We start from the raw sequence: 26,629 nt of genomic DNA, 5'->3' as shown, positions 1-26,629 counted from the left end.
AGGGTATTTGGCAGCCCCTCAACTATTGGAAGATGCTATCATGTCACCCCTAGTCCTTCAGCTCATTAAACTAGGCACAGCCGATTCCTGTATGGAGAACTGATGAGAATGAGAATCGGTGGGCTCAGAAATTTTGTCACGGGTTCATAAACTTTGGACTCCTTACGGTTATTTTGGAACAGGGTCGTTGGGTCCATGACCCTGTTGCAAAATATTGCAGAGGTTTACCACGAGGCCGGCTGGCTGAGTAAATAAAGCTGATCCTTCAGGGCTGGTTGACTTTCTCCAAAGCTTAAAAAAAAAAAAAAAAGTCAAGTTGGTTGGGACCCCTGGTGGGATCTCCCCTTCGTTTCGGTGGCTTCTGAGCCCCGAAATTCTCAGTTCTTCTTGATTTCTTTGGCTTTCAAGCTCCAACTGATTTGGTGTCGCTGCCTGATTTCCATCGAGTGGAAAAAGGTGCCCAGCAGGATGGTGTGTGTGTGTGTGTGTGTGTGTCTTGCAACATCTCTGCAGTCAGTCGTAAGACTGAATGACGGCAGCCGTTGTATCTTTCAAAGCGAGTTGCAAGTCGCTTTTGGGTAACTTCAAATGGTCACTAAGTGACCTGTCATAGGTAGAAGACTACCTGTATTCACAATACAGAATAACAGAGTTGGAAGGGACCTCGGAGGCCATCTAGTTCAACCCCCTGCTCAACCAGGAGTCTCTATACCATTCCGAACAAATGGTTGTCGAATCTATTCTTGAAAATCTCTAGTGATGGACTTTTCTTGGTTTTATCCTTGAAGACGTTTTCGTTTCTCATCCCAGAAGCTTCTTCCGTTTTGACTGAATGGCGGAGACCGGAAGGATTTATATTCCTTGCAGTCCTTCCGTTCTCCATCATTCAGTCAGAACAGAAGAAGTTTCTGGGATGAGAAGTGAAACATCTTCAAGGAAAAAACAGAGAACCTTGGAAAAAAAGCACCTTTGGGACAATCAGGATTTGGATGACTGAGAATCTCCATAGACCCCCGCCTCCGTTGGAAGCAAGGTGCTCAAGCCTACCCCAAATAGGAAGGTAAGTCGGTTTTTGCATTTAGGCCTGTGTGTCTTGTCTGAAGGTCCAACCTGGGTCAGAACAGCCTAGGGAGACTGCATTTCAATGACAGCTGGGGAGTGAGGGCATTTCTGGAGGGGGAAACTGGCTTTTGTAAGCATCTTTAAGGCACAATGGAATTTTTAGCTCTAGCAATTCTGGGCGGGCACAGAAGGAATGTTGGCAATCTACCATTTTTTTCCTTCCTGACGTTAAAAAAAATAAAATTGGAAATTCTGGACAGGTGGGGGCATCATAAGATAAAGCAACAGGGGAAACAAGCTTGGTGAATCATTTCCTTGCATGGTTAAGCTAAGGATCTGTACGAAAATTCACTGTGTTGCTGCCTTTCTTTTCACAATTCACAGCAATAAAAACATCTGCCTTCGCTCTTGTTTATTGAACTCTTTTTCAACATCTTGAGGTCTGGCAGGCTGATGATCCTGTTTCTGACCATTCTGCGGGTGATGAAAACTTGAATTATTATTCCCCATTATTGGGGGAAAGGAAGGTCCCAGTTAGAGGGATCGAGTCAAGATCACAGGAAAGGTTAATACCACTTTATAATGCCTTGGCAAGGCCACACTTGTAACGCTGCAAATGATTATACCATGATATAAAAAAGATGTTGAGACTCTAGAAAGAATGCAAAGAGCAACAAGGACGATTAGGGGACTGGAGACTAAAACATAGAAAGAACTGTTGCTGGAATTGGGTAGGTGTAGTTTAATGAAGGAAGCACTAAGGGTGACATAACATTGATCCAATATTTGAGGGCCTTCCCCAAAGAAGAGGGGGTCAACCTATTCTCCAATGCACCAGAAGGCAGGACAAGACCCAATGGATGGAAACTAAATCAGGGAGATATCTAACCTAGAAATAAGGAGACATTTTCTGGCAGAACAATTAACCAGTGGAACTGCTTCCCTCCAGAGGTTTTGGATGCTCCAACACTGGAGGTCTTTAAGGACAGCCATTTTGTTGTGGCCCGCCAGCGACCAGCAGAGCTGATGGCAGACTCGGACAGTGAGGAGGTTGGGGAGGAACATGGGCCAGTCCTGGAGTCTGGGGGAGGCTCTGACGACGGCTCTGCGTCGGAGGCAGAGATGGGGGCCGGGGCTGTCTGACAGTTACCAGCTGCCTTCGGAGTCGGAGATCAGTGGGGCAGAAGAACAGCTGGAGCCTGTTCCCAGTGTGCGCATGCGCAGAACTGCCAGGAGAAGGGAACAGTTAAGGAACATGGTCGTCGAGCCTTCCAGTGGAGTAAATACACAGCGTGGAGGCTTAAGGGCTCTCCAATACCATGGGGAATAAAAGGGGAGGAAAGGGGAGTGGGTTTTACAGGAGACAATTAGTTCAATTCATTAGGGTGAAGATCTGACTTCTTGGCAAGTAATTGCTGCTATACCGTGGCGTTTGGAAGATATCGGCCTGGCAACTCTCCAAGTCTGATAAAGGTCCATAGTTGTAAAATCTCACGAAAGACTGTTTTCCAGGACTTTGCTGGAGAGGAATTAACTTTAACCTAAATAAAAGGTTTTTTTTTAAAATCAGGACGAGGAGCCTGCTTCATGATCTTGGGAAGCCTCGGTCAGAGCACATTTGTCTGGAACGGGTATAGGGTTTCCTGCCTGAGCAAGAAGGGGATGGACTAGAAGACCTCCAAGGTCCTTTCCAACTTTGTCGTTCTGTTATTCTGCTAGATCCCCCCATGGGGAGACCGGGGTGGAAAGATACAAACCACCACCACCACCCCCGGCATTTCTGTCTGTTTAAATCACAGCACGGCTGCTTCAAACAGCAGGAAGATTTAAGGAAACATTAAAATCCACTTCCCTGGAGCAGAGGACGATTAGCATCCAAACCAAAAACATGTCCTTGTTATTTTCTCACTTCTTCCCGCCAGCTTAGTTTTCCAAGATCCTTTTGAAGGCATGATGAAGCCACAATACATTCCATGCAGGGTGCCATTCTTGCTCTGTTCTGACTGCCTGGTTTGAAAAGGGGTTATTTTATTGGTATATTGCTGGTAAAAGCCTGAAAGATGTCAGACTAAATGACTAGGAGCCCCCCACCCCCCAAAAAAACATGTTCCCTAGGATAAAAGGCTAAAACATTTGGGATCCTTTAACTCAGTGATCCCCAACCTTTTCGATGCCGCGGCCCGGTTCCGGCATCAACTGGGCGCCGCCATCTTTTAACTCGCCGCCAAAAAAGTGCTTCCGTGACCTCACCGGAAGCACTTTTTCGTCAAAAATGGCGGCGCTTAGCGCTCGGTGAGCTTTTTCGGGTAGAAATGGCTTTCACCCGGAAAAGCTCACCGAGCGCTGGCGCGCCATCTTTTTGATGAAAAGTGCTTCGGTGAGCTTTCTACCCGGAAAAGCTCACCGGAAGCACTTTTTACCAAAAAGATGGCGGCGCCCAGCAACCAGCGGCCCGGTAAGGCTTGTTCCGCGGACCAGTACCGGTCCGCGGACCGGCGGTTGGGGACCCCTGCTTTAACTTGGAGGGGGAATGCGTGGGAGGAAAATTACAGAACAGAGCTGGAAGGGACCTTGGAGGTCTTCTAGTCCAACCCCCAATTCAAGCAGGAAACCTTACACAATTCCAGACAAATGACTGTCCAATCTCTTAAAAACTTCCAGTAACGGAGCATCCCTCCATATTCCTTTATATTCAAGTGATGGGATACAGATAGTCCTCCACTTACAACCATAATTGAGACCGTCTGTTTCTGTGGCTAAGTGAGTTAATTGAACTTTGCTCCACTTTAGGACCTTTTCTTGCCACCGTGGTTTAAGTGAATCACTAACCCGGTTGTTAAGTGAACCTGGCTTCCCCATTGACTTCGCTTGTCAGAAGGTTGCAAAGGGGGAATCACGTGACCCCGGAACCGTCATAAACACAAGTCAGTTGCCAAGCATCTGAATTTTGATCCTGTGGACCACGGGGATGCTGCAACAGTTGGTCGCGTGAAGAATGGTCAGAACTGGGATCGTGAGGGCTCCGTCACTGAAGAGTTCCAAGGAACCTCATAGAAAACAGCATCCTTGGGAATCTTATTGTTCACCTACTGTCTTCAGATGACCGGGAACCAAATGGTTTCATACAATTCAGACTCCACTATCGAATTTAAAAAAAACAAAACCAAACACTTTCCACTCTTCCTTGGTTTGCTTCAATGGACTGTCATTATTTACACCAGTGGTCTCTGATTTTTCTGGCATTGTGGACCAACGGAAGGAGGGGGGATGGTTTCACACAAACAATGGGTGAGCACGCACACGCACGTGTCGCTCCATTTGTGTCACACATGCCCATTGCGCAAAAATGGAGCTGCGTGCACACATCGCCATTTCCGCAGCCCAGTTCCAAACAAGCCACATCCCAGTACTGGGCTGTGGCCCATAGATTGGGGACTCCTGATTTACACTGTTTCTAGAAGTTTGGCTTTATGCAGGATTATGCATTTAACTTGGAAAAACATCAGGATACCTGACATCAGCGGCTCTCCGATAACGCCTGACTCCCAGTTCTCTAATTTTGCTGCACGGTAGCTGTCATTGAATAATTAGGACATTCTTCGGAATTTGGGAACTAAATTGGCCTGAGTTTTTTCAAACTGGCTTCTGTGAAGCTCTAGAACGGTGGTCTCCAAGTTATGCTGGCTGGAGAATTCTGGAAGTTGAAGTCCACAAGTCTTAAAGTTGCCAAGTTTGGTGACCTCTGGATCAACCCAGTCTATTTTGAACACAATGGACATCTCCCTCGTTGCACTCACTCATCCTATTAATTTCTGTCTCAGTCTTGACTTCCCATCTGACTCACTCTATTCTTTCCATGTGTGTGTACACAAACCCAACGTCCTGTTTGCCCTCTGATATCAACCCACATGGCCTTAACCAGCCCATGGTTTCTAAAGAGCATGTAAGGTAGTTAAAAGAGAGCCCGGTCTATAAATCGGAGGCTTTTTTCTAACCTTAATTTGCTTCACAACATAAGAGTGATTATGGTGAGTCCCTTTTCCTCTTTACTGCCTAAGATGCTTTTCCTGATTTTGGTCTGGTTATCACGGCATCCTAAATGAAGCTAAGACAGACAGAATGGTTTTTTTTAAAGTGAAAAGACCAAGAGCTGCAGAATCCTGGAAAAATGTGTCTCCTTTGGCACTGTGGACCCTAATTGTGTAAATGTATCTGCAGATCCTCACGAATCTGTTTAATCATCAGAATGGCATCCTGTTTAGGAGAAAGTCCCACCGAGTTGTTTGGGAATTAATAAAGATATTTATAACGCCTTGGTAAGGCCACACTTGGAATACTGCATCGTTTTGGTTGCCACGATGTAAAAAAATAATAATAATTGAGACTCCAGAAAGAGTGTAGAGAAGAGCAACAAGGATGATTAGGGGACTGGGCCAACCACTGGGCCAACCACCGGGCCCCGGACCGGTACCGGTCCGTGGATCATTTTGTACCGGGCCGCCTATTTTGCTTGGGCGCCGCCATCTTGTTTCAACGGCGCTTGAGAAAGTGCTTCGGGTGAGCTTGTCGGTCGCCGGTTGGATGGAAAGTGGCGTTTGGGTGCTGAAGGAATCCTCGCGCCTTCGTTTCGTCAAGAGGGGTGGGGCGGTTCGAACGGAGAGCCGTCCCGATGGCGGTGGAGTCTCACGTTACTCAGGAGGAGATTAAGAAAGAGCCCGAAAAGCCCATCGACCGCGAGAAGGTATAAAGGAGGAGTTGAAGGTGGCGGGGAGAAGCGGGGGACGGCTGGCTGGCCAGTCGCTTGGCTCGCCTTGCCTTGGTCGTGCGTTCTGATGCCGGTACTGGTCCGTGGATCATTTTGTGATGCCGGTACTGGTCCGTGGTACAAAAAAGGTTGGGGACCACTGATGTAAAGAACAGTTTTCAGGAACTGGGCTTGGCTAGTCTAGTGAAGAGAAGGACCAGGGGAGACATGAGAGCAGTCTTCCAATATATCAGGGGCTTCCACAAAGAAGAGGGGGTCAAGCTATTTTCCCACCTGAGGGCAGGATAAGAAGCAATGGATCAAAACTAATCAAGGAGAGAAGCAACCTAAAACTAAGGAGAAATTTCCTGACAAAACAATCAGTGGACTAGAAGACCTCCAAGGTCCCTTTCCAACTCTGTAATTCTATTTAGGATAGCCGCTTTTAGGTTGTTGTGCATGTGTGCTCTAATCTCTTTGGAGTGAGATTTCCTCTGGAGTAAACGTGTGTGAGAATTGTGTTTGCAAAGCCGGTCGGCAGGTGGAAGTTGAGATTTAAGTGGCTTCAGGTTGTGTGCATAATGCAAAATCATCCAATTTCATCCAATACAGGTAAGCCCCTCGACTTAGGATCACAATTGAGCCCAACATTTCTGTAAAGTGGGACATTTGTTAAGTGAGTTTTGTGACCTTTCTTGCCACCATTGTTAAGTGAATCAGAGCAGTTAAGTTAGTAAGACAATATTGTTGTGAAGTGAATCTGGCTTTCCCATTGATTTGCTAGCCAGGTTATGAGAAGTGATCAACATTGTAGGATGTTGCAACCGTCATAAATATGAGTCAGTTGCCAAGCATCTGAATTTCGATCACGTGACCATGGGAATGCTGCAGTGGCCCTAAGTGTGAAAAATGGTCACAACTCACGCTTTTCAATACCGTAACTTTGGTCACTAAATGAACTGTTGTAAACCAAGGACTGCTGGCATTTCTGTCTCTTATTATGTATGCTGCATGCTATATTTATGTGCAGCAATTTTGCAAAACCAGGGATTTATTTTAACATCCCAAATGGAGGTTTTCCTGCATTTTTTTTTCAGCTTCACAATATTGTATTCTCATTGTAACTGTTCTAGAATGAGAATGTTAGAATCCCTGGTATTTTATAGAGTATTGTGCTCTCATAGCCGTTTGTCACACTGGTCAGAAAGTTTGTGTTTGCTTAGTTACGGTTACGCACCATTAAACAGATAATACAGTAGAGGCAAGAAACTAAATCATGCATATTTTTTTGGAAACACAATCCCTATATTTATCTCACCATGGCTTGATCTATATCCAGCTACATTGGACACCTGTCCTGCATTCAGTCATCTGTAATTTGAGTGTTTCTGTTCCTGCAGACAGAGTTTGTATTTAATGCTGGGAGGGACCCCTTCAGCTTGGGAACGTTGCTTTGTGAGACTGCGTGCACCTTTACAAATAATTGCTGGTATAGTCCTCAACTTACAAGAGTTCATTTAGTGACTGTTCAAAGTCACAATGGCATGGAAAAAAGCGACTTTATGACCGTTATTGACACGTTTGACCATTGCACATCCCTATGGTCAGGTGATACAAATTCAGCCACTGACTCATATTTATGACAGTTGCCGTGTTCCCGGGGTCACGTGATCCCCTTTTGCGACCTTCTGACAAGCACAGTCAATGGGGAAGCCAGATTCACTTAACAACCATGTGACTAACCTAACACTTGCAGTGATTCACTGAACAGCTGTGGCAAAAACGGTTGTCAAATGGGGAAAAAGTCATTTAACGAATGTCTCAGTTAGCAACAAATGTTGGGCTCAATTGTGGCCATAAGTCGAGGACTATTTCCATTTGGAGACCAGTGTTGGTTTTATTATCTTAGATGGACTAGGTTCAACGTTTGTTGTACTACAGTTGAGAAGAGAAAGGGGAATTGTAAATTACAAGTTTGCTCTGCTGCGCAAGTACTTCTTAGTACAGTAATATATCCACGCTGTTCTTATTTTTAAAGTCCAGAACAGTGAGATAACATTTGGAAGTGGCTCAAACACACACTTTCTTCATTCATTGGAATATAAGAAGGGGGAGGAAGACAAGCGGAATAAAGAATAACAGAGATGGGAGGGAACCTTGGAGGTCTTCTAGTCCAACCCCCTGCACAATCAGACTTGCAAGATTCTGTTATTACAGCCATCTCAACAAAGGCCTCATTTTGATACTGGCCTTCCGGAACACATTTGTGTTCTCAGCAAAGGAAAATAAATGCACATCTGAGACCGATTTAAAAACATTATTAGCGTGCCTCCAAGATCTCAGAGCGGGCAATGAAACAGACGTAGCTTTTGTTATCCTCTCTGCAAATCTGAATTGCTTATTTTACTTGCCACTGGAGAATGGCGTTCTCCGTTTCCAGATATAGAAGCCTGCCCCAATGTGTTGGCAGCTGCCAAAAAAAGTCAACCCAATCCTGGACTGCATCAAGAGGGATAAGCATCAAGATCGCCAGAAGCAATAGTACTGCTCTAAGTGAGACCATATTTGGAATAGCGCATCCAGTTTTCGTCTCCCGATATATAAAAGAAAAAGATGTCGAGACCCTGGAAAGTGTGCGGAGAAGAACAAAGATGATTAGGGGATTGGAGATTGAATCATATGATGGATGGCTGAGGGAACTGGGTCTGTCTAGCTTATCGAAGGGAAGATTTAGGGGGACATGATGACTGTCTTCCAGTACTTGAAAAGTTGTCACAGAGAAGAGGGGGTTATTTTATTCTCCAAAGCATGTGAGGGCAGGACAAGAATGGGTGGGAGTTTGTCAGAGAGAAACAACCTAGAAGGAGAAATGTCCTGCACTGAGAACAATAAGTGGAATTCTCAAAAGGTGCTTTTTCAAAAGGCGACGGGACTATATGTTTTCCTTGAGGAAATGTTTCATTTCTCATTCAAGATGCTTCTTTGATTCTGACTAGATGATGGAAGGATTAGTCTCTGATTGGTTCATTAGTTCATCCATTCAGAACTCACCTTTCCATCCGTCAGAACCGAAGGAGCTTTCTTTTTTCATTTCAATTATTTCAAATATAATCCTTTAATATTTATTTTAAAAACAAAGATAAACAATATGTGTTTGCCTAATAATAATAATAATAATAATAATAATAATAATAATAATAATAATAATAATAATAATAATAATAATAATAATAATAATAATAATAATTGTTAGGGATAACATTGTTTTACCCTAACTGTTTTGGGTAAAGATAATAAAATGATGAATCATGGTTTGTCAGATAAAGTGTATGTGACTTTAAGCTAAAGGAATGTAATTAAGGGTGCAGCTGTAAAAGTACTATATAAGCAGCAAGGCACTCTCTGGCTCTTACTGGCTGGCTTATTGAAGACTGCGTTCTTGCTGGATCGGGGAGTGAAGAAGTGTGTTGATATTTCTCAACGGAGAGAAGATTGGACTGATTTATTGTAAGTGTACTGACATTGGCTATTCAACACGGACTTTGCAAATAGAGTATCCCTGACAAGACTTGACTGAAATTGATATATGACTACTGGACTGTTTACATGACTATGCTATAATTCTTAAATGGAATAAATTATAATTTTGATAGCACAAGCGTATCTGTATTTTTACTGCGTGTTAACGAGAAGGCTTATCTCACACATTTACCTGTCTTCCTATCTGACTTCGCTGCACATTCTGTTTAGTTTGTTTTCCTTAACACCCGTTGGGGAATCCAGGCTTAACAATAATAATAATAAGTTACCAATGTCTCTCCTTGCTTTTAATACTCTGTATTAACTTATTTAGTTGGTTCTTTAGTCTGTCATATTCCCTTTCCATTGCACATTCTTTTTATAAATTCTAGATTAATACAAATTTTAACACTAAAGAAAAAAAAAACAAGTATAGGTTTCCCCCCTTTTACTGCTTTGAGTGTGACGCCTCAATGATTAAAATATACCTTTATTCCCTCATCTTGATTCCCAATAAACGATTATTTTTAAGAAGTTACAATAATGATCATTACATCTCTTCATTTGGATTCCGCAGCATATTTCCCCCCCTTGATTTTTAATAAGTTATCAGTATCTATATTACCCTATTTTCTAAATATTTTTAATTGCAGAAATATTCTTATTACCCCTTGTCACCCTGCAGAATCCCCTGTTTAATTCATCAACCATTATCTCTGAAAAAACAATTTCTTTTCAACGTTTTACTATTTCCGTATTTCTTTATTTCATGCACCTGTTTCTTACTGCTTCTCCTCCCCCTCTTTTCCCCATATCTTTTCTCATTCCAGTTTATGTCCCTCTCTTTCTTAATATCTTCCTTTCCCCTTTTCTGCTGGGTCTTTCTGCCCTTCCCAACTTCACAGGTATTCCCCCTTTTGATTGCCTTCTTAAATCTCAACTTTTTAACCTTCCTTCTTTCCCCACTTCTTTGTAGTGTTCTTTGTGTTAATTGTCTATTTAAAATGTCTTCTCCTTGAATCGACTCCTCCTCCTCTGAAGCTCTTTCTTCTTGTTCTTCAACTGCCATTTCCATTTTTTCCTCACACAAAGTGATTCGCCTCTTTCCTGTAGTAATTCTCTCATATTTTTAAGTTCCATTTTTAATTCCCGAAGAGATATCATCATTACACACTCTTATATTTTATGATCGTTAAAGTCCACAAAAAAAACCACTTTTATTTTTCTTCTTTCAATTTTCTAAAGTTCTCAATTATTCCAGCCCAGGGTCTATACCAAAAACATCAATCAATCCCAGTCAGTCTTTCCTTGCTTTTTTCTTTATTCTGGTTCTGCTTTCATTTTATAAGATTCTTACTTTGTTTCAATATTTCTTTAATGTTATATCCACACAAGTTCATTCAGAAACAGGATGCTTTCCCTTTTTGTCAAAAGGTGGCACTCTCCATTATACAAAGTCTTCACCTTTTTCCCCTATTTTTTTTATTTAGGGTTTTTCGAACCTCAATATTCCAGCACAGTCCAGTCTCCAATTTGTAAACTTTATTATTATTATTTTTTGACAATCTTAAGCTTTATTTTATGCCTGTTTATTGCCAAAATATTTTAGTCCAATTTAGTTAAATCTTTAGTTCTGGCTTCTTCCTTTCCCGGTTCAAAGCCCCACTTAGCTGTCAAAAATATTTTCTTATTTTTTTCCCCTGTCCCTTTGTAATTTCATCACTCACTTTTCTTTTCTTAAAAATTCCATGTTACCTTAAGCCCGGGGTACTTTTGTTTAGTTGTATTGCCCAGTTGTCCCGGTTCAGATGTTATCCACCTCTTTCTTCCCTCCTGCACAAATCTTAATCCAGCTGAGTCCTCCTCTTCGGGGTGGCCATTTTAAACCACTGCTGCAGTCGTCTTCGGGGGGAGGGGGAAAAGACCAAGACCAGGGGGGGAGATGCAGCTCCCCTCAACCTGGCTTGCGGCTTCCCCTTACTCTGCCGCCCCTCCAAGGCAGCTTCAGCCCCTAATTGTAATGATCGGGGCTCTCCAACGAAAGAGCACGGACCATAGCCGCAGAGAGTCGCGATCTACGGTCCATCAGTGAGGAGGCTCCTGCGTTCATCCAAGTTTCTTGAGTGAGTTGAGCCATCATAGGATTGCAGAGGTTCTCTGAGGGGCTGGTGCCTGGTTTACTAATGGAAAACTATTATAAGCCAGGAGAAATTGGCAAATTTAACAATAAGATAGAAGCCAGAAAGAAAATGTATTTCTCCATGAAGCAGGTAATCAATCCGTGCAAGATAATGCCACAATATGTGGTGTTCACAGCCAGTTCCGAAGGCCTTTAAAAGTAGTTTAATGAAAAGGGGTGACATGATAGCAGTCTTCCAATATTCGAGGGGCTATCACAAAGAAGAAAGTTGCAAAGAACCTCCAAGGTTCCTTCCAACGGCTATTTCTAGTACACCAGTTCTAGAGGACAGAACTACAGATGGTACTAAGTCTTGAAAACAGGAAGGGGAGGACCGTCCACCTCTAGAAGGCAACAGAACGAGGCAACATGTACCTTAATCTCTTATTTGTGGGCTTCTGAGATGGATATGATTGACCACCATGAGAGGAAATACTGCCCAGACCTGATCCGGCAGTGATATTCCCACGAGGTCATCAGGCCTTGATCTTATCATCAGCTGTTCCATGGAATCAAAAACCTAAGCTCTGAAAAAGTGATAGCATGCTTAAAATTGGTCCAATTAATAATCATTTGGTTCTGGGAGGACTGCACTCTGAAGCTAGAATGGTGTCTTTTCCTACTTCTTCACACAATTCTCACTCCACCCCACTCCAATGCAGCCACTTGTAGCTGCTATAACTGGGCTGGCCCCTCTTTCAAAGCGAGGTCACTGAACATGAATAGGTTTGGAGGCCTGGCTAGAGAAACCACCAAATTCTCTCTGCCCAAACCGGCACTGATTAATGATCAGCCATGGAGAACACTGTTGGCTCTTATTGGCCACATGTATCAAGGGAAGATCACATGAAGTGTTAGTATCACTTGATAATGCCTTGGTAAAGACCACACTTGGCATATTGGACCCATTTTTAGTCACACCACAATATATATATAAAAAAGAGGTTGATACTCTAGAAAGAGTGCAGAGAAGAGCAACAATGATTAGGGGACTGGAGGCTAAAATATATAAAGAACAGTTGCAGGAACTGGGTAATGTCTAGTCTAATGAAAAGAAGGACTAGGGGTGACATAATAGCAGTCTTCCAATATCTCAGGGGCTGCCCCAAATAAGAGGGGGTCAAGCTATTCTCCAAAGCATTAGAAGGCAGGACAAGAAGCAATGGATGGAAACCAATCAAGGAGAGAAGCTACCTGGAATAAAGGAGAAATGATCTGACAATTAGAATTAATCAGTGGAACAGTTTGCATTCAGAAGTTGGGGTGCTCCCATCACTCAAGGTTTTTTTTAAGAAGAGACTGGACAGCCACTTTTTTCAAATGGTGTTGTCTGGTTTGAGCAGGGCATTGGGCTACAAGACCTCCAAGATCCCTTCCAACTGTTATTCTCTTCTCTCTCTTCCTCCTCCCCTCCTTTCTCTCTTTCCCTCCCTTCCTCTCTCTCTCCCACGCCCCCAGATGTGGCCTCATTCAAAAATCTGTGCTGCCTACTACCTTCCTTCAGCAGCAGCAGGAGTATTTCCTTCCATTCTTTTTCTGAACTTTCTTTTATTCATCCCTCACCGCCGTGAAGTTTATTTACTCAGGCTCTCCTTCTGTCAAACGTGCTATCTATCCTCTCGCTGGATATCTCTTGACTTCCCATCCCTCATCATGTGTTTCTTCCCCCCCTGCCAATTCTCCTGGCTGCAGTTTCTGTCTGAGAGAAACCCACAACTCACAGGAGTAGAGCAGGGGAAGAAAAGATTGCTGGCCAGTCCATTCCTTTTTGTGATGGGAACAAGGAGACGGCAGGGAAAGCTGTGTTCCCTCCTCCCCTCCCAAATTCCAACAAATATCCCAGCACAACAGGATTTTCAGCTGGCTAACGAAGACAACAATTGGCTGTTCTCACACACGCCTCCTGATGTTCCCATCCTCAGAAGCAGGATTGAAGCTGGTGAAACAGCCACAAACAGGGCATGCAACACAGCCCTAAAAATTGCATGTGCTTCATCCTGACCGATAGGTTGAACCAGGGCACTGTAAAGGGTCCCGAGAACTCTTCAGAGATTCATCAAGATAGCCCTTTCAAACGCAAGAGCAACAGTTCAAGGTTAGAAGGCAGACTTCACAACTCAAAGTCCTTTTGTGTGGATGCAGTTACAGCAACGGGGCTGAAGGATAAAGCTAAATACTTGTTTGTCCAGGAAACTAGAAAGGGTTTGGAAAAGGACTGTATGACGAGGAGAAAGGTGCCCACCATGATAGTTTCATGGCAGGGATTTTACCTGGTGATATTGGGGAATTTGGCTGATTTGAAATAGGTAACGAAGAGCTTCTTTTTGCCTTTCTAGACGAAGACAATGCTCTCAAGCTGGGTGATGTTGCTTACTTGGCTGGTTTCCTTGAAAGCGTTTTCCGTAGCACAGGATTCGGCTCTAGAAGAATCCTGGAGAGACTGGAAGATGACGCACGGGAAAGTATATCCTGAAGTGAGTTTGCTTTGGTCTCAAAGAGATGAATGCCTAATTCATGTTTCAGTAATTTATTTGTTTTTATTTATTTATCTCATTTGTCAATCGCTTACAAGAGAATAGGTCTAAGTATAAACATGAGTAAGGATACAGGAAAAAAGGTACGAATAAATGGGGACAATAGGACAGGGACGGTAGGCACGATTGTGCACTTATGCACGGCCCTTACAGACCTTAGGAATGGAGTGAGGTCAAGTTCTAAGACATCGGTTTTAATGCTTCTAAGATTCTTCTCTTCTTCTTCCCTCTTTCTTTCTGCTTCTCCTCCTCCTTTTATGAAAGCAAATTCCAACAGCACCCAAAGGGATGAGCTGCAAATTTGCTTTTGGAAGGTGCAACCTTTTTGAAGGGCTGTCTTCCATTTTGCTACATTCTTTTCAAGATTATTGTGGGCTTTGCTCAGGGTCCTACAATTTTATTTTAATACATGCTGCAACCTAGAGAATAAATAGGAGTTGGAGCTCATCTTACACCCAGATGAGTAGAGCAGGGAGAAATACTCAGTGTATACCCAGAGGTCTTCTACTTTTCTGAGTACCAATCTCACCACCATTGGGAGAAAGGAGTATTACGTATGTTCACTGCTTTGAGTTACTTCTAAAATAAAAGGCGGGATAAAAATCAAATAAATTGGATCCATTTTGAGAACCTAAAATTTAAACTGTTCTTCATCCCACAAATGATGCTTTGAGATAGAAGAGAATATAGCACCATCTATTCTTGGTTTCCTTAGGGCGAAGAGGCCTCCCGGAGAGCTACATGGGAGAAGAATCTGCAGATGGTTGAGCAGCACAACCGTGAGGCCGATGAGGGGAAACATACCTATTGGATGAAGATGAACCAATTTAGTGATTTGGTAAGTGTAGAGTTGTAATTGCAGGAATGTTCTTATCTTGGATGGCAAACCTCAGATAAGGAATGTTTACAAGCAATTACAACTCAGGCAAACAAAGTCACTAATGTAAAGGAGGATTAGAGAGAGGAAGTAATTAATTGTGTTAATTACTATTAACACAATAATAATAATTAATTGTGTTAATTACTATTATGCTAAACAGTAACGAAAGTTAAGCAGTAACCAAAGTTAACCAATGTTGGAGGATTACTAAAAATGTGTATAAATGCAAGACTAGACTCCAATAAAGTTCATCATAATTCAGTTGATCATGATCAAACACCTCGACTGCCTCGTCATTACAACAGGTAAGCAAACTCAGGAGTATATCACAGATTCAGAGCTCATGCACGTTGGAGAAAAATCTTCATACAATCAGAATAGAGCTGGAAGGGACTTTGGAGGTCTTCTAGTCCAACCCTCTGTTCCAACAGGTGACCCTATCTCATTTTGACAGGTGACTGTTGACAGTCTCTTCTTAAAAACCTCCAGTGATGAAGCATCCACAACTTCTGGAGGCAAGCTGTTCCACTGGTTCACTGTCTTTACTGTTAGGCAGTTTCTCCTTAATTCCAGATTGCTTCTTTCCTTGATTAGTTTCCATCCATTGTTTCTTGTCCTGCCTTTTGGTGCTTTGGAAAATAACTTGACCGCTTCCACTTTCTGGCAACCTTTCAAATAGTGGAATACTGCTATTATATTTCCCCCTTGTCCTTCTTTTCTCTAGACTAGCCAAATCCAAATCCTCCAACCATTCTTGTTTTTGTCTCCAGGCCCTTAACCATCTAAGTTGTTCTTCTTTGCACTTTTTCCAAAGTCTCAACATCTTTTGTGTGATGTGGTGACCTGTGGTGGATGCAGTACTCCAAGTGTGGCCTTACTAAGGCTTTATAATTGGTACCAATACTTCATATTAGCACGCATCCATTGCTATTTAGAAACAGGTTTTCCCACCCACGGAATGTTTGAGTTGGCAGGTTAAGTAGCAGCATAAAGGTTACAGGTCCTTAACAGAATAACAGAAGTTGGAGGTCCTCTGATCCAGCCCCGTTCAGGCAGGAAATCCTATACCATTTCAGACATATGGTTGTCCAATCTCTTCTTGAAAACTTCCTGTGTTGGAGCATTCACAACTTATGGAGGCAAGTTGTTCCACTAATAAATGGTGCTTACTGTCTGGAAATTCCTCCTTAGTTCTAGGTTGCTTCTCTCCTTGATTAGTTTCCACTCATTGCTTCTTGTCCTGTCTTCAGGTGCTTTGGAGGACAGATTAACCCCATCTTCTTTGTGACAGCCCCTCTAGACCTACCTAATTCCAGCAATATTTTTTGTGTTTTAGCCTCCAGTCCCTTAATCATCTATTGCTCTTTTCTGTCCTCTATCCTTGTCCTACTCTTTTGACTGTTCTGTGCTGAATAGTGTTTTGTAATTTGTCTGATGTGACAAGCAAGATGATTAGAAGCTTCTGGCTTTGATGGTCTCCCCACTCTGCAGGTCACCAGCCAGAAAGGAAAACATCTGTCTTACTTCAGCAAGGACAGCTTGGCTGGCTCTTTTCTTTGTTCCTTCTCTTACACTTACACGCATACAGTTATAACTCAAGCGGAGTTTCTTTTTAAACGAACAGGAGTCACAAAGGGATCTGAATGCCAAGTTTTATTTAGGATTTCCTTTCCTTCCTTGTTCATTAAAATCCTGTCATTTATCTGGAGCTCAAAGCTGCGTCTGCAGCTCTCCATCTTCCTGTTTCCCCCCACAAAAATCACATGATATAGGTCAGGTTCATCCAGGGAGACCCGAGTGCTGATTTCCAGATTCCCCTATGCAATTTTGGAGATGCAAATGACAGGGATGTACTTGTGTCTAGTGTTTATTTCAGCCATGTACTCCCATTCTATTACCTTTAATCACTTTAGTGGCTCTTTTTTTGCACTTTTCCCAGTCTTGTTGTCTTTTTGTTAATGTGAGCCAAACTGGAAGCGAAAGGAAATGTAACTTCATTTTTCTCTCAGACTGATGAAGAATTTAATCGCATGATGGGAGGTCTCCTTCCTGAGTCAGCTGATCCTGAAAATACTTCTCAAGGCTTTCCCCAAACGCCAGATGTTCAACAGAAACCCAAGCCCAAGAAGTGTCACCAGAGACATTATGGCACGACAAGAAAAAAACAGGTGAGTCCTTGAAGCCAAAGAGCCTTCCATTCATGCAGAGAATTCCACTCCGTTTTGAACAGGGTCCACTCCTGCAGACTCGTTTCCCCTCAATTGCTTTCGGTCCAGCCTTAAACACAAATCACTTGTCTGCTTTGGTCCTGATTTTGGAGCAATCCATTCTGATTATTGCATGATCCATGGTCATGTGATTAGAATTCAGACGCTTGGCAACTGGCATGGACTTATGACGGTTGAAGTGTCCCCGGGATCACGTGACCACTTTTTGCAACCTTCTGATAAACAAAGTTAATGGGGAAGCCAGATTCACTTAAGAACCATGGTACTAACTTAAGAACTGTAGTGATTCAATTAACTATGTAAGTCAAAAAAAATGGACTAAAGTTCACTTAACAACGTCTTGCTTAGCAACATAAACACAATTGGTTTCAATTGTGGTTGTATGTCGAGGACTACCTGTACTAGTTTTGTTTACAATCTACTCGAGGCTCTGCCCTCAAAGCCATACATTTTCAGCTCAGCTAACTTCATGTCACATTTTTAAAAACTTAGTTGATGAAACAAAGTCCTATTTATTTCTAAGGGGTCTTTTTAGTTTCTCAAATCTGCACCAGAGAAAAAGGCAGAGCTTTCTGGTATACCTGCTCCCCCTCTTACCTCAGGAAAGAAAATGTTCAAACTCTGTTTTTCAGCTAAGCTTATCATGTTTTCAAGCAATTAAATCCTATTTTCCAGGATTCTTTTGTAAGTTGGCAGGGATGCCTGGATTTGGGTGCCAGACCAGGATAATCCTGCCAAACCAAGGCAATAAGCCTGTTTAAGCCTTTATACCTACTTTAGACCTACTTTTCTATCTGTATCTCAATTTATTGCCTTCCCTTTAACCGCACAGCTCCATTGTCAAGGCTGAATCACTACAAGACTATTATTATTTTAACAGCTGGCTTTCGCCTACAGAAGAAAACTGGGCAAGCATCATTCTGAAAATTTGGGAAAGCTTTGTCTAATATCCAGCAACGGAACGAAGAAACTGTTAGGAAGGAGGTGTGGGTGTATAAGCCGTTATCGTCGTCGCTGCCAGAAATGTTGTAAGCTGGCTTTGTAGTCAAGACAAGGCTGTGACTCAAGATCGCTTACGATAATGTGCACAGGATTACAAGGAATCTAGCAGATTTCCCATCTGTCAGGCAAAACAGATTCCACCAAGGTAGAGCTCTCTCTCGCTTTTTGCTCTAATACTTAAGTTTCCTAGTATTGTGGGGTTTTCTCCCCTGTCCTGCAACATGACATCTGGGTCCAATATATTGTTTCATCTTTTTAAAAATATAGCAATAAGCCCATTAGAAAAATAAAAACAGAACCAAATGTTTAGAGAAACAAGGAGAAAATAGCCTGAAAGCAAGACATTTGGAAGTGTCTGTAGATTCTCCCTTTTAATATTTTTGTTTGATCTTTGCGGTTCATAACTTTGTTTAAAAAAAAAAAGAGCATTCTGAATCGCAGCTTTCTTTTGCCTTCTCTGAGAAAGCAGGCAACATATCATTCTTTTGACTATGTCCTGTTTGCAGAATTCAGGCCAGTCAGTCTAGACTTAACCTCCAATTGTAAGTAATCCTTGATTTACAAACGTTTGTAAGTCAACATGGATATTAAGTAGGTCAACATGTAAAGTTGTGATTGGACACCACTTTACATAGTTGACAGCAGCTGTTAAGCAAATGCTGTGCTTAAGCAAATGCAGCTGTCATTAACCAAATCCATTATATCCAATGGGCATTTTTATTGGAAACTGGAAATAAACACCGGAAAATTGCAAAATGTCGAAAATTGTGATGGTGTGGCCATGGGACACTGCAAACAGCAGTAAATATGAGCTGGTTTGCTAAACACCCAAAGTAAAATCACATGACTGCATGTGTTGAGACTGTTGTAAATTCAAAATTAGGTGGTGAGAACCTTATGGCCATCTTTCATAAGTAGAGGGCTAGCTGTGAGTTTTCAGTTCAGCTCAGCCTATTTGGTCCCTAAACAGTGAATATTAGGGTTTATTGTTTTTTTAAAAGCTTTAGTTCACTGTTTGTATTATACAATATTTTCTAATGGAGATTTTATTTCAGCTCTATTTTGTATTAACTTTATCTGGATCTTCCTAGATATTTCTTGACTGACTTTTCCAATGTCCATCCCCATCAAATTTCTCCAAATCTGTTAAGAATTAGCAAATTTAAAATTTAACAAAATGGCTAATTGTGCCTGTTATAACTATTATATATCGCCACTTTGTTTCATTTCATCATTACGACCTTTTTTCTTATACAAATTAAGTTTTTTTTGGATCTGTGAAGCAATATGAATTTGGTAAAAGGCAAAAGTACAATTTGGGAAGTGCATGGGTGCATGCATATATAGCATATTTTAAAAAAAGATTTTATCCTGCTTTTATTATTCTACTTTAAAAGTAACTTAAGGTAATGAACATACACAATGTTCTTTCCTCCTCCTATTTCCCTACAGAAAGCAACTCTGTGAGGTGGGTTGGACTGTGAGGGACGGACTGACCCAAAGCAACCCAGTTGATTTTTCATGCCTCAGGCAGAACTAGAATTCAGTTTCCTGGTTTCTAAGCCAATACCCTAACCACTGCATCAAACTGGTACTCATATTGGGAATATTTTATCAAACACATCTTTTCCTGAATTGTGTGGGTAATTGCACAAGCCCAGAAAAGGACAGTTACATTAGGGTAATTCACATACCTATTCATACACTAAATCACACTTTGCCTTTTGAATCTGGAGTATTACACAATTCTATAATTTATCAAAATATTGTAATTTGTGCAGGGTAACACCTGACTTTGAATTATGCTTTTGCTTTTCCTCCACCTGAATTTCACTTATGCACAATTGTATTGGGCAGATTTTAATGAAAAAATATTTCTATGATCAATAGTCAACACCAACTGGATGGTACATAGCTAATCAGTTAAGTTTCATCTGTAATATTTTTGTGCCACTTGTTTTTTATAAATGGGATTGTGTTTTTTTGCTTTGAATTTTGAAATAAATTTTTGAAATTGTATATTTGTGTGTTTATTCCAAAAGCCATTTTGTTTTGCACTCATATTATCTTGGTTACAGGAAGAATTAGAAAGCTAATTTTCAAACTACCAGAGATCCACTTACTTATTCATTGCATTTATGAATAAATAAAATGGCTTTATCAAGGCAAATTACTGTACATGGGAGATTTCCCAGGGTTTTTTCTCTCTCTCATAAAAGCAGTCCTGTGAGATAGCTGGACCGAAACTCCCCAAAGACCATTCATTGAGCTCTTCAGTCAGCTGTGGCTGTGACATTAAATCTAACTGAAAGCCAACTCTGAAGGAACTTGCTTTTCCTCTTTGCAAATTCTTGCTTTCCATAGACAAGACAGGACTCTAGTTGCTCCGCTCAAACAATTAAGAAGCAGAGATTGAACAGTCTTACCTTTTACTGAAAGTTGGAAAGTTCTTCTCATAAAAGAACAAGTTGACCAAGACTTGATGGCATGTAATCAATTAAAAAAAATCATTAGTTAAGAATTAAGTCATTAGATCTAGTTTTATACGTTTCTTGGATAAGTGAGGCTAATTCATACTTATATTTTCAGTCTTGTAGGTAATCACTTTAATTGTGAACATGTCATTAAATGTACCAATATTCAGACAAAGATAAGGTACTTGTATCCATTTCCTAAGTTGACGTTTGGACAAAAGCCAGAGTGGAAAAGCTGTGGTGGTGCAGTGGTTAGAATGCAGGATTGCAGGCTAACTCTGCCCACTGCCAGCAGTCCGATCCAGACCCGGCTCAAGGTTAGCTCAGCCTTCCATCCTTCCGAGGTCGGTAAAATGAGGAACCCAGACTGTTGGGGGCAAGAGGCTGATACTGTAAACTGCTTAGAGAGGGCTGTAAAGCATTGTGGAGCATATCTAAGTGTTATTGCTTGCTGAACCCATTTTGTATTGTGCCAAGAAAACAGCACGGACGTCTCTGCTAGTCAACAGGAATCAAGCTTAACCTCAAGATTTATACAGTACAGCTCAATTCAATTAATTTAGTTTGAAATGTTTGTTCTTCAGCATCTGTTTAGTCCCTGTATTGAACTTCCTCTCCAGGAAGTTTTCTGTTTTCAATTCATTTGTTTTTTTCATTGAGGTCTTGATGTTACGACGGTAATGATATTCTCAGTTTTTCTCCACACCACAATCTATGGTTTATTTGGAAAATAGTGTTTACTTAGGCAGTACTCCAACATCTGAAAAAAACCATTGTGGTTGTAAATCGAGGACTACCTGCATTTACTTTTGCTTGTGATACTTTAGATTAAGTACCTTTCCTGTTCCACTTTCTGAGATTTTACTATTGTTTCTATTTATTCCTTTGAGTTTGTTTTTATAGTCATAGAATGAAAAAAAAATATGTGGAATTGGAAGGGATCGGAAAGACCATCAACCTTATGAGGTCATTGGGATGAAAGAGATCCACCAGTCTAAAGTTAATAAGCAACTTTTAAGAAATAAAGACTCAAACTCAGATCTTCCTGCATCTAGCCAAGAACCTTAAACTCCATAGCTGCTCATTTAATTGCTTACCACTGTCCTACGGTACAGCTCCTAATAGAGCCATTTCTTTTTAATCTTAACAAAATGATTTGAAAATAATACATTGCATATTTAAGAGGAAAGGGCACTCTAGCAATCTATCGCATGTCTAGTAAAACACCTTCTCTAATGCACAATACCTTTTCCACTGAACCGTAGAAGAAAAGCATTTCATTGTCCCAAAGATGCTTTATCCAAGATGCATTTGGACTTCCTTGTTTTTTTTGTTTTTGTTTGAAAACCTTTTGCTTCCCAGGGTTACAACGGATCCTCAGACTGCTTACGACAAAACGATTGCAAAGAATATAAATCCATTCCCCAGCAGTCAGTTTGAACTAAAGAAGCTTGTTAGATGAGAAGTGAAACATTTTCAAGAAAAAAAGAAAGAAAGAAAGTCCAATTGCCTTTTGGAAGTGATCCAACTGAAGATCCCAAGACCTGTTCCTTTCATACTCCAAAATGGTGGGCATCTTTGGGACCACCATGACCTGGATGATTCAGAATCTCTACAGACATTCTTTCTCTTGGTTTTCTTCTCTGGGGCTTTAAGACCATCCGAAAAGAATTGCACCATATCTGGATTTCAATTATAAAAGGAGTGGGTAGGTTGGAAGTAAGATTTGTACAAAAACAAGAATTTGCGGTTGAGAAAGAGGAGTGATTATCAGCTCAACCAGCAACTAATGCTGAGGAGCAGAGAAACTAAAAACAGCCCAGCAGCTTCACTCAGAAGTTCCAGTCAAATTCCTTCCTTTTCTACCCCAGCAGAGACGGAGAGACGGACAGCCAAGTCAACGCTTGGCGTCAATGTGGACAGTAGTTGAGAAAGCAACCGATGATGAGTTGTAGTCTCAACTTAAGACATGCAAATCAGCTGGATGACTTTGGGCCAATCACCAGGAGACCGTGAGTTCCAGTTCTACCTTAAGTATGGAAGCCAACTAGCTGTTTTGAGGCTATTCCAAAGGTGCTTTTTATTTAAGAGGCAAATGGACCCTTTTTTTTCTTTGAATATGTTTAGCTTCTCATCCAAGAAGCTTCTTCGGCTCTGACTGGATGGTGGGGAATGGAAGGATTTATACTCCTTGCAGACAGCTGGTCATTTGCATCCTTTTTAGAGAATCATTAAGGCCACTTGGAGGTTTATCTGTGTCCTCAGGGTCACCTCAATGTAAATGGGTGTGCAGCCTTTTTGGAACTGTTTAAAGGACTGTGTTGTAGATTGGAGATAGATGATGTATCCCCTCCCCCTCTGTTGAGGGTTCTCCAAGTAGCCTCAATAACTCCCTAAAAGGATGCAAATGACCAGCTGTCCTCAAGGAGTATAAATCCTTCCATTGCCCTCTAGTCCAAGGGTCTTTAAATCTGGCAACTTTAAGACTTGTGGACTTCAAGTCCCAGAATTCCTGAGCTAACATGACTGGAGGAGGAATTCTGGGAGTTGAAGTCTACAAGTCTTAAAGCTGTCAAGTTTGAAGGCCCCTGATCTAGTCAGAGTTGAAGAAGCTTCTTGGATGAAAAGCGAAACATCTTCAGAGAAAAACCAGAAAGTCCAGTTGCCTCTTGAAAAAAAGCATCTTTGGGACAACCATCACCTGGATGACTGAGAATCTCCACAGACATTTTGGACCTATCCCTCTCTCTCTCTCAGCCTAAACTGCCTCAGAGGGTTGTTGTGTAGAAAATAGGAGGAAGAAAGTTATGGTTGCTGCCCTGAGTTACTTGAGGCAGGATAGAAATCAAATACTGTATATAAATAAAGAATGGATTCTTTAGGCATTAGATAATCATGGACATAAATACTGGTATGACTTTAGGGTAAAATGACATAGGGTTAGTAAACAGTTAGGGTAGGAAATCAGATTGTTAATTTTTACATAATAAAAGCCTCACTGGAAACACAGGGGAAATAAAGAGTCCCCCCACTCACATAAATGACTCAACTGAAGGTCCCAGGACCTGGTCCAAAACGGTAGGAAAGTTGAATTCTCCAGAAAGCGACTCATTTCCACACCGAAACGAAAGCAATGGCGGCATTTTTCTGAGGTAAGCAACCCCGCTAATGCCTTGAGGACATTATTCTGAGGGAATCATGATACTTCCTCGGCCTCTGAGGAGAGCTTTTCCCGGACTCCCTGCGTTTCTCTCAAGAGCTTATCCCCCACAGTGCCAAGGCCAACGAAGGACACCAGACACGAGGTATAGATTTTGATTGCTTTTTATTGGCGTGTCCCAAGGAAAAGGGCTCCTGACCAAGAAAAAGGGATTAAGAAAGCTTTATACGTTTTCACTAAAGAAGAAGGTGGGATAATAAGAAGTATCGTCTAATAATAAACATTTTAGTAATAATTATACAATTTGTTTCTATTGGTCTCTAGCTGTCCCCGTTCCTAAGCCTTGGCTAATGAATGCCCCAGGAGTTATCTAATTATACATTTTATTTGCCGCAGGCCATCTCTATTCCTAACTTTTAACTGAGGTCTGCAAATTACCTAACTCTTTGCTACTTTTATCAGCTTTCTAACTACCTAGAATTGTTACCAGCTTTACACATGCATATTTCCTGTGAATAAGCATTCTTTGTTTTTTGTCAGACTCCACAATTACAGGCTTCCTGATTTACTTTCAAGCGTGTGTGTGACCTTGCTTTATTTTAGCCCATCACCCTCTCTTCTTAGTCTCTTTTCAAACTGAATGCTGTCCCTGGAGGTACCCTATTTTTCCATGTCTTTTAAAAAAAAAAATATTGTCCCCAGATGGCATGCCTACATTCTTCTGATATTTTAATTAAAATGGTCTGTATTTCTCCTCCCAAAATCTTTATTCCTTTTATGCCTTCCTTTTTGTCGTGCCACCAGGCCTGACTCAGTAGCAATGTATGCTGTTCCAGGAACTCGCTTGCCCCCCTACACCTCCCAGCAATTCCTCCTGGGATCTTTGCACTAAAGCATGCCACTCATGAGCAAGCAGCAAGACACTGAATTCATCAGCAAGGTTTGACTACAGCTGTGTGCATGCTCAACGGAAAGAATATTTAAATTCCCATAGGAGCAATTTGCTTTTTGTTAGAAATAACATCAGCACCGGCTTGCATATTGTGACACTTGGAAGCTAATTATTTGCAACCCTGGCTTGTTGACTAACCATCTCTCTCCCTTCATCTGGCATTTGTAAACCTTTAATTTTATTTGGATTCCTTGGCTTGGAAACTTTGGCTTGCTCAGCTATGTTTTATCTACAATTAATTGCTCTTTTCTTCCGCCTTGCTGTTGGGGTTTGCAGAAGCAAGCCTTTTCCTTAACGCTCTATGTGCCCAGGTTTGCATCTAACAAGTAGGCTAACTTGGTCACTCAATAGAATAGAATAGAATTCTTTATTGTGTGATTGGGCACACAAAGGGATTTGTCTTTGGTGCGTATGCTCTCAGTGTACATAAAAAGAAAAAAAAATACATTCATCAAGAATCATAAGATACAACACTTCGTGATAGTCGTAGGTTACTAATAAGCAACCAAATCATACTAGGAAACTAAATAAACCAATATAAATAGTAAAGATACAAGGTTATAGTCATAAGCAGAAAAGGAGATAGGTAATAGGGAGGAGAAGAAAATAGTAATATGATCTTAGTAAATAGTTTGACAGTGTTGTGGGAATTCATTGTTTAGCAGAGGGATGGCATGCAGGGGGAAAACTGTCCTTGTGTCGAGCTGTTCTGGTGTGCAATGCCCTACGGCATCGTTTGGAGGATAGGAGTTGAAACTATTTATGTCCAGGATGTGAGGGGCCTATAGATATTGAAGTAGGCATTGCTGTGCCCACTTTAACAGTGAGACCCTGGTGAAGTGGGCACAGCAGTGCCTCCATTTTGGGCATCACATGACAAAAGTACATCTTCCCTGTAGTAGATCACATCATCAATGCATTTTCATAGGGAATCTTCCCCGGCAATGAGAGAAAGCATTTAGGAGTGACCTATAATAGTAATTGTGCCTTCATATGAAGTCCTTCTGCAAGAAAACAAGCAAGCTCAGAGAGCACCAAGGACCTTCAGTTATTTGATTGAATCGTATCCTCAGTGAGATTACAGAGGCCATTCAGCTATGGAGTCCTGAGGCGAGAGGACTACAAAGACCAGGATTTTGAAAGAACAGAGGGACACTATTCCATGAGCAGAATTTCTTTCATAGCTTCTAACTCTAGGGAATGTGTTTATTCATAAATAAAATATCAATATGTACAATACATAAACTACTTTCTTTTGCTTTCCCAGAGATTACTCATCTCCCAGGTCTTTCTCAGCATATCAAGTTTCCTTGGCATTCTAAATATTTTAGGACAGTTTTAGTGTCCTTGGCTCAGTGTATTTGAGTTTCAGGCCTGCCTTAGCCATAAAAACTGAGTGACTTTGGGCCAGTCACTCACTCTGACCCAAACCCACCTCACAGGGTTGTTTTTGTGAGGAAAATAGGAAGTGTGTATGTGCTTGTTGTCTTGAGTTCTATAATAACAACGGGATGAAAACCTAATATAGTAATAATAATAGCTGCCTAGTAATTGTACTTGGGGGGGGGGGGGGGGGAGGTGGGGAATATGGCCCTTCTGATTGGGTGATGGTTTCTTCCTCTGCAGCCAATCACAGGCTCCAGCAATTTCTGCCCACGGTTGCCCTTGGAGACTCCCTCCAATTTCTGAGGGTTTTCGAAGGCGAAGGTGGCAGAAGAGCTCTGAGGCCTGGAGGGACAGGCTGCTCCTCTTGAGGCTGAGAGGCAAAGGAGTAAGGCTCAGACAATAACAGAATAGCGGAAATGGAAGGACCTTGGAGGTCTTCTTGTCCAACCCCCTCCCCAAAGCAGGAGACCCTATACCATTTCAGAGAAATGGTTGTCCAATCTCTTCTT

At 41.6% G+C, this 26,629-nt stretch overlaps 1 protein-coding gene across 6 annotated transcripts; it reads left to right on the top strand.

The window, feature by feature from the left end:
- The first annotated feature begins 5,041 nt into the window (after positions 1-5,041).
- Positions 5,042-20,167, top strand: LOC113428477 (procathepsin L-like). 6 transcript variants are annotated; one of them, XM_087952801.1, is made up of 5 exons: positions 5,042-5,090; positions 13,841-13,978; positions 14,754-14,876; positions 16,928-17,086; positions 18,027-20,167. In XM_087952801.1, exons 1-5 carry the CDS (start codon positions 5,088-5,090, stop codon positions 18,189-18,191), a joined length of 588 nt encoding a protein of 195 aa, XP_087808927.1. In that variant the 5' UTR covers positions 5,042-5,087; the 3' UTR covers positions 18,192-20,167. The 6 variants fall into 6 exon arrangements, with proteins under 6 accessions (XP_087808927.1, XP_087808928.1, XP_087808930.1 ...); XM_087952802.1 differs by lacking the exon at positions 5,042-5,090 and adding an exon at positions 8,420-8,509; XM_087952804.1 differs by lacking the exon at positions 5,042-5,090 and adding an exon at positions 13,397-13,599 and having other exon boundaries at positions 17,979-20,167.
- Positions 20,168-26,629: the final 6,462 nt, after the last annotated feature.

The sequence above is a fragment of the Notechis scutatus genome, chromosome 1 (assembly GCF_049901735.1).
Source record: "Notechis scutatus isolate UNSWTSFEM ecotype Mainland chromosome 1, rNotScu1.2, whole genome shotgun sequence".
Lineage (NCBI taxonomy): Eukaryota > Metazoa > Chordata > Lepidosauria > Squamata > Elapidae > Notechis > Notechis scutatus.
This window is presented reverse-complemented; position numbering and strand designations above follow the sequence as displayed.

Excerpts from the sequence above, each read along its gene's own strand:
- LOC113428477 (XM_087952805.1), top strand. Across the intron at positions 13,979-14,753 it reads ACGGGAAAGTATATCCTGAA|GGCGAAGAGGCCTCCCGGAG; the intron begins GTGAGTTTGCTT and ends TGGTTTCCTTAG. Across the intron at positions 17,087-18,026 it reads GCACGACAAGAAAAAAACAG|CTGGCTTTCGCCTACAGAAG; the intron begins GTGAGTCCTTGA and ends TTATTTTAACAG.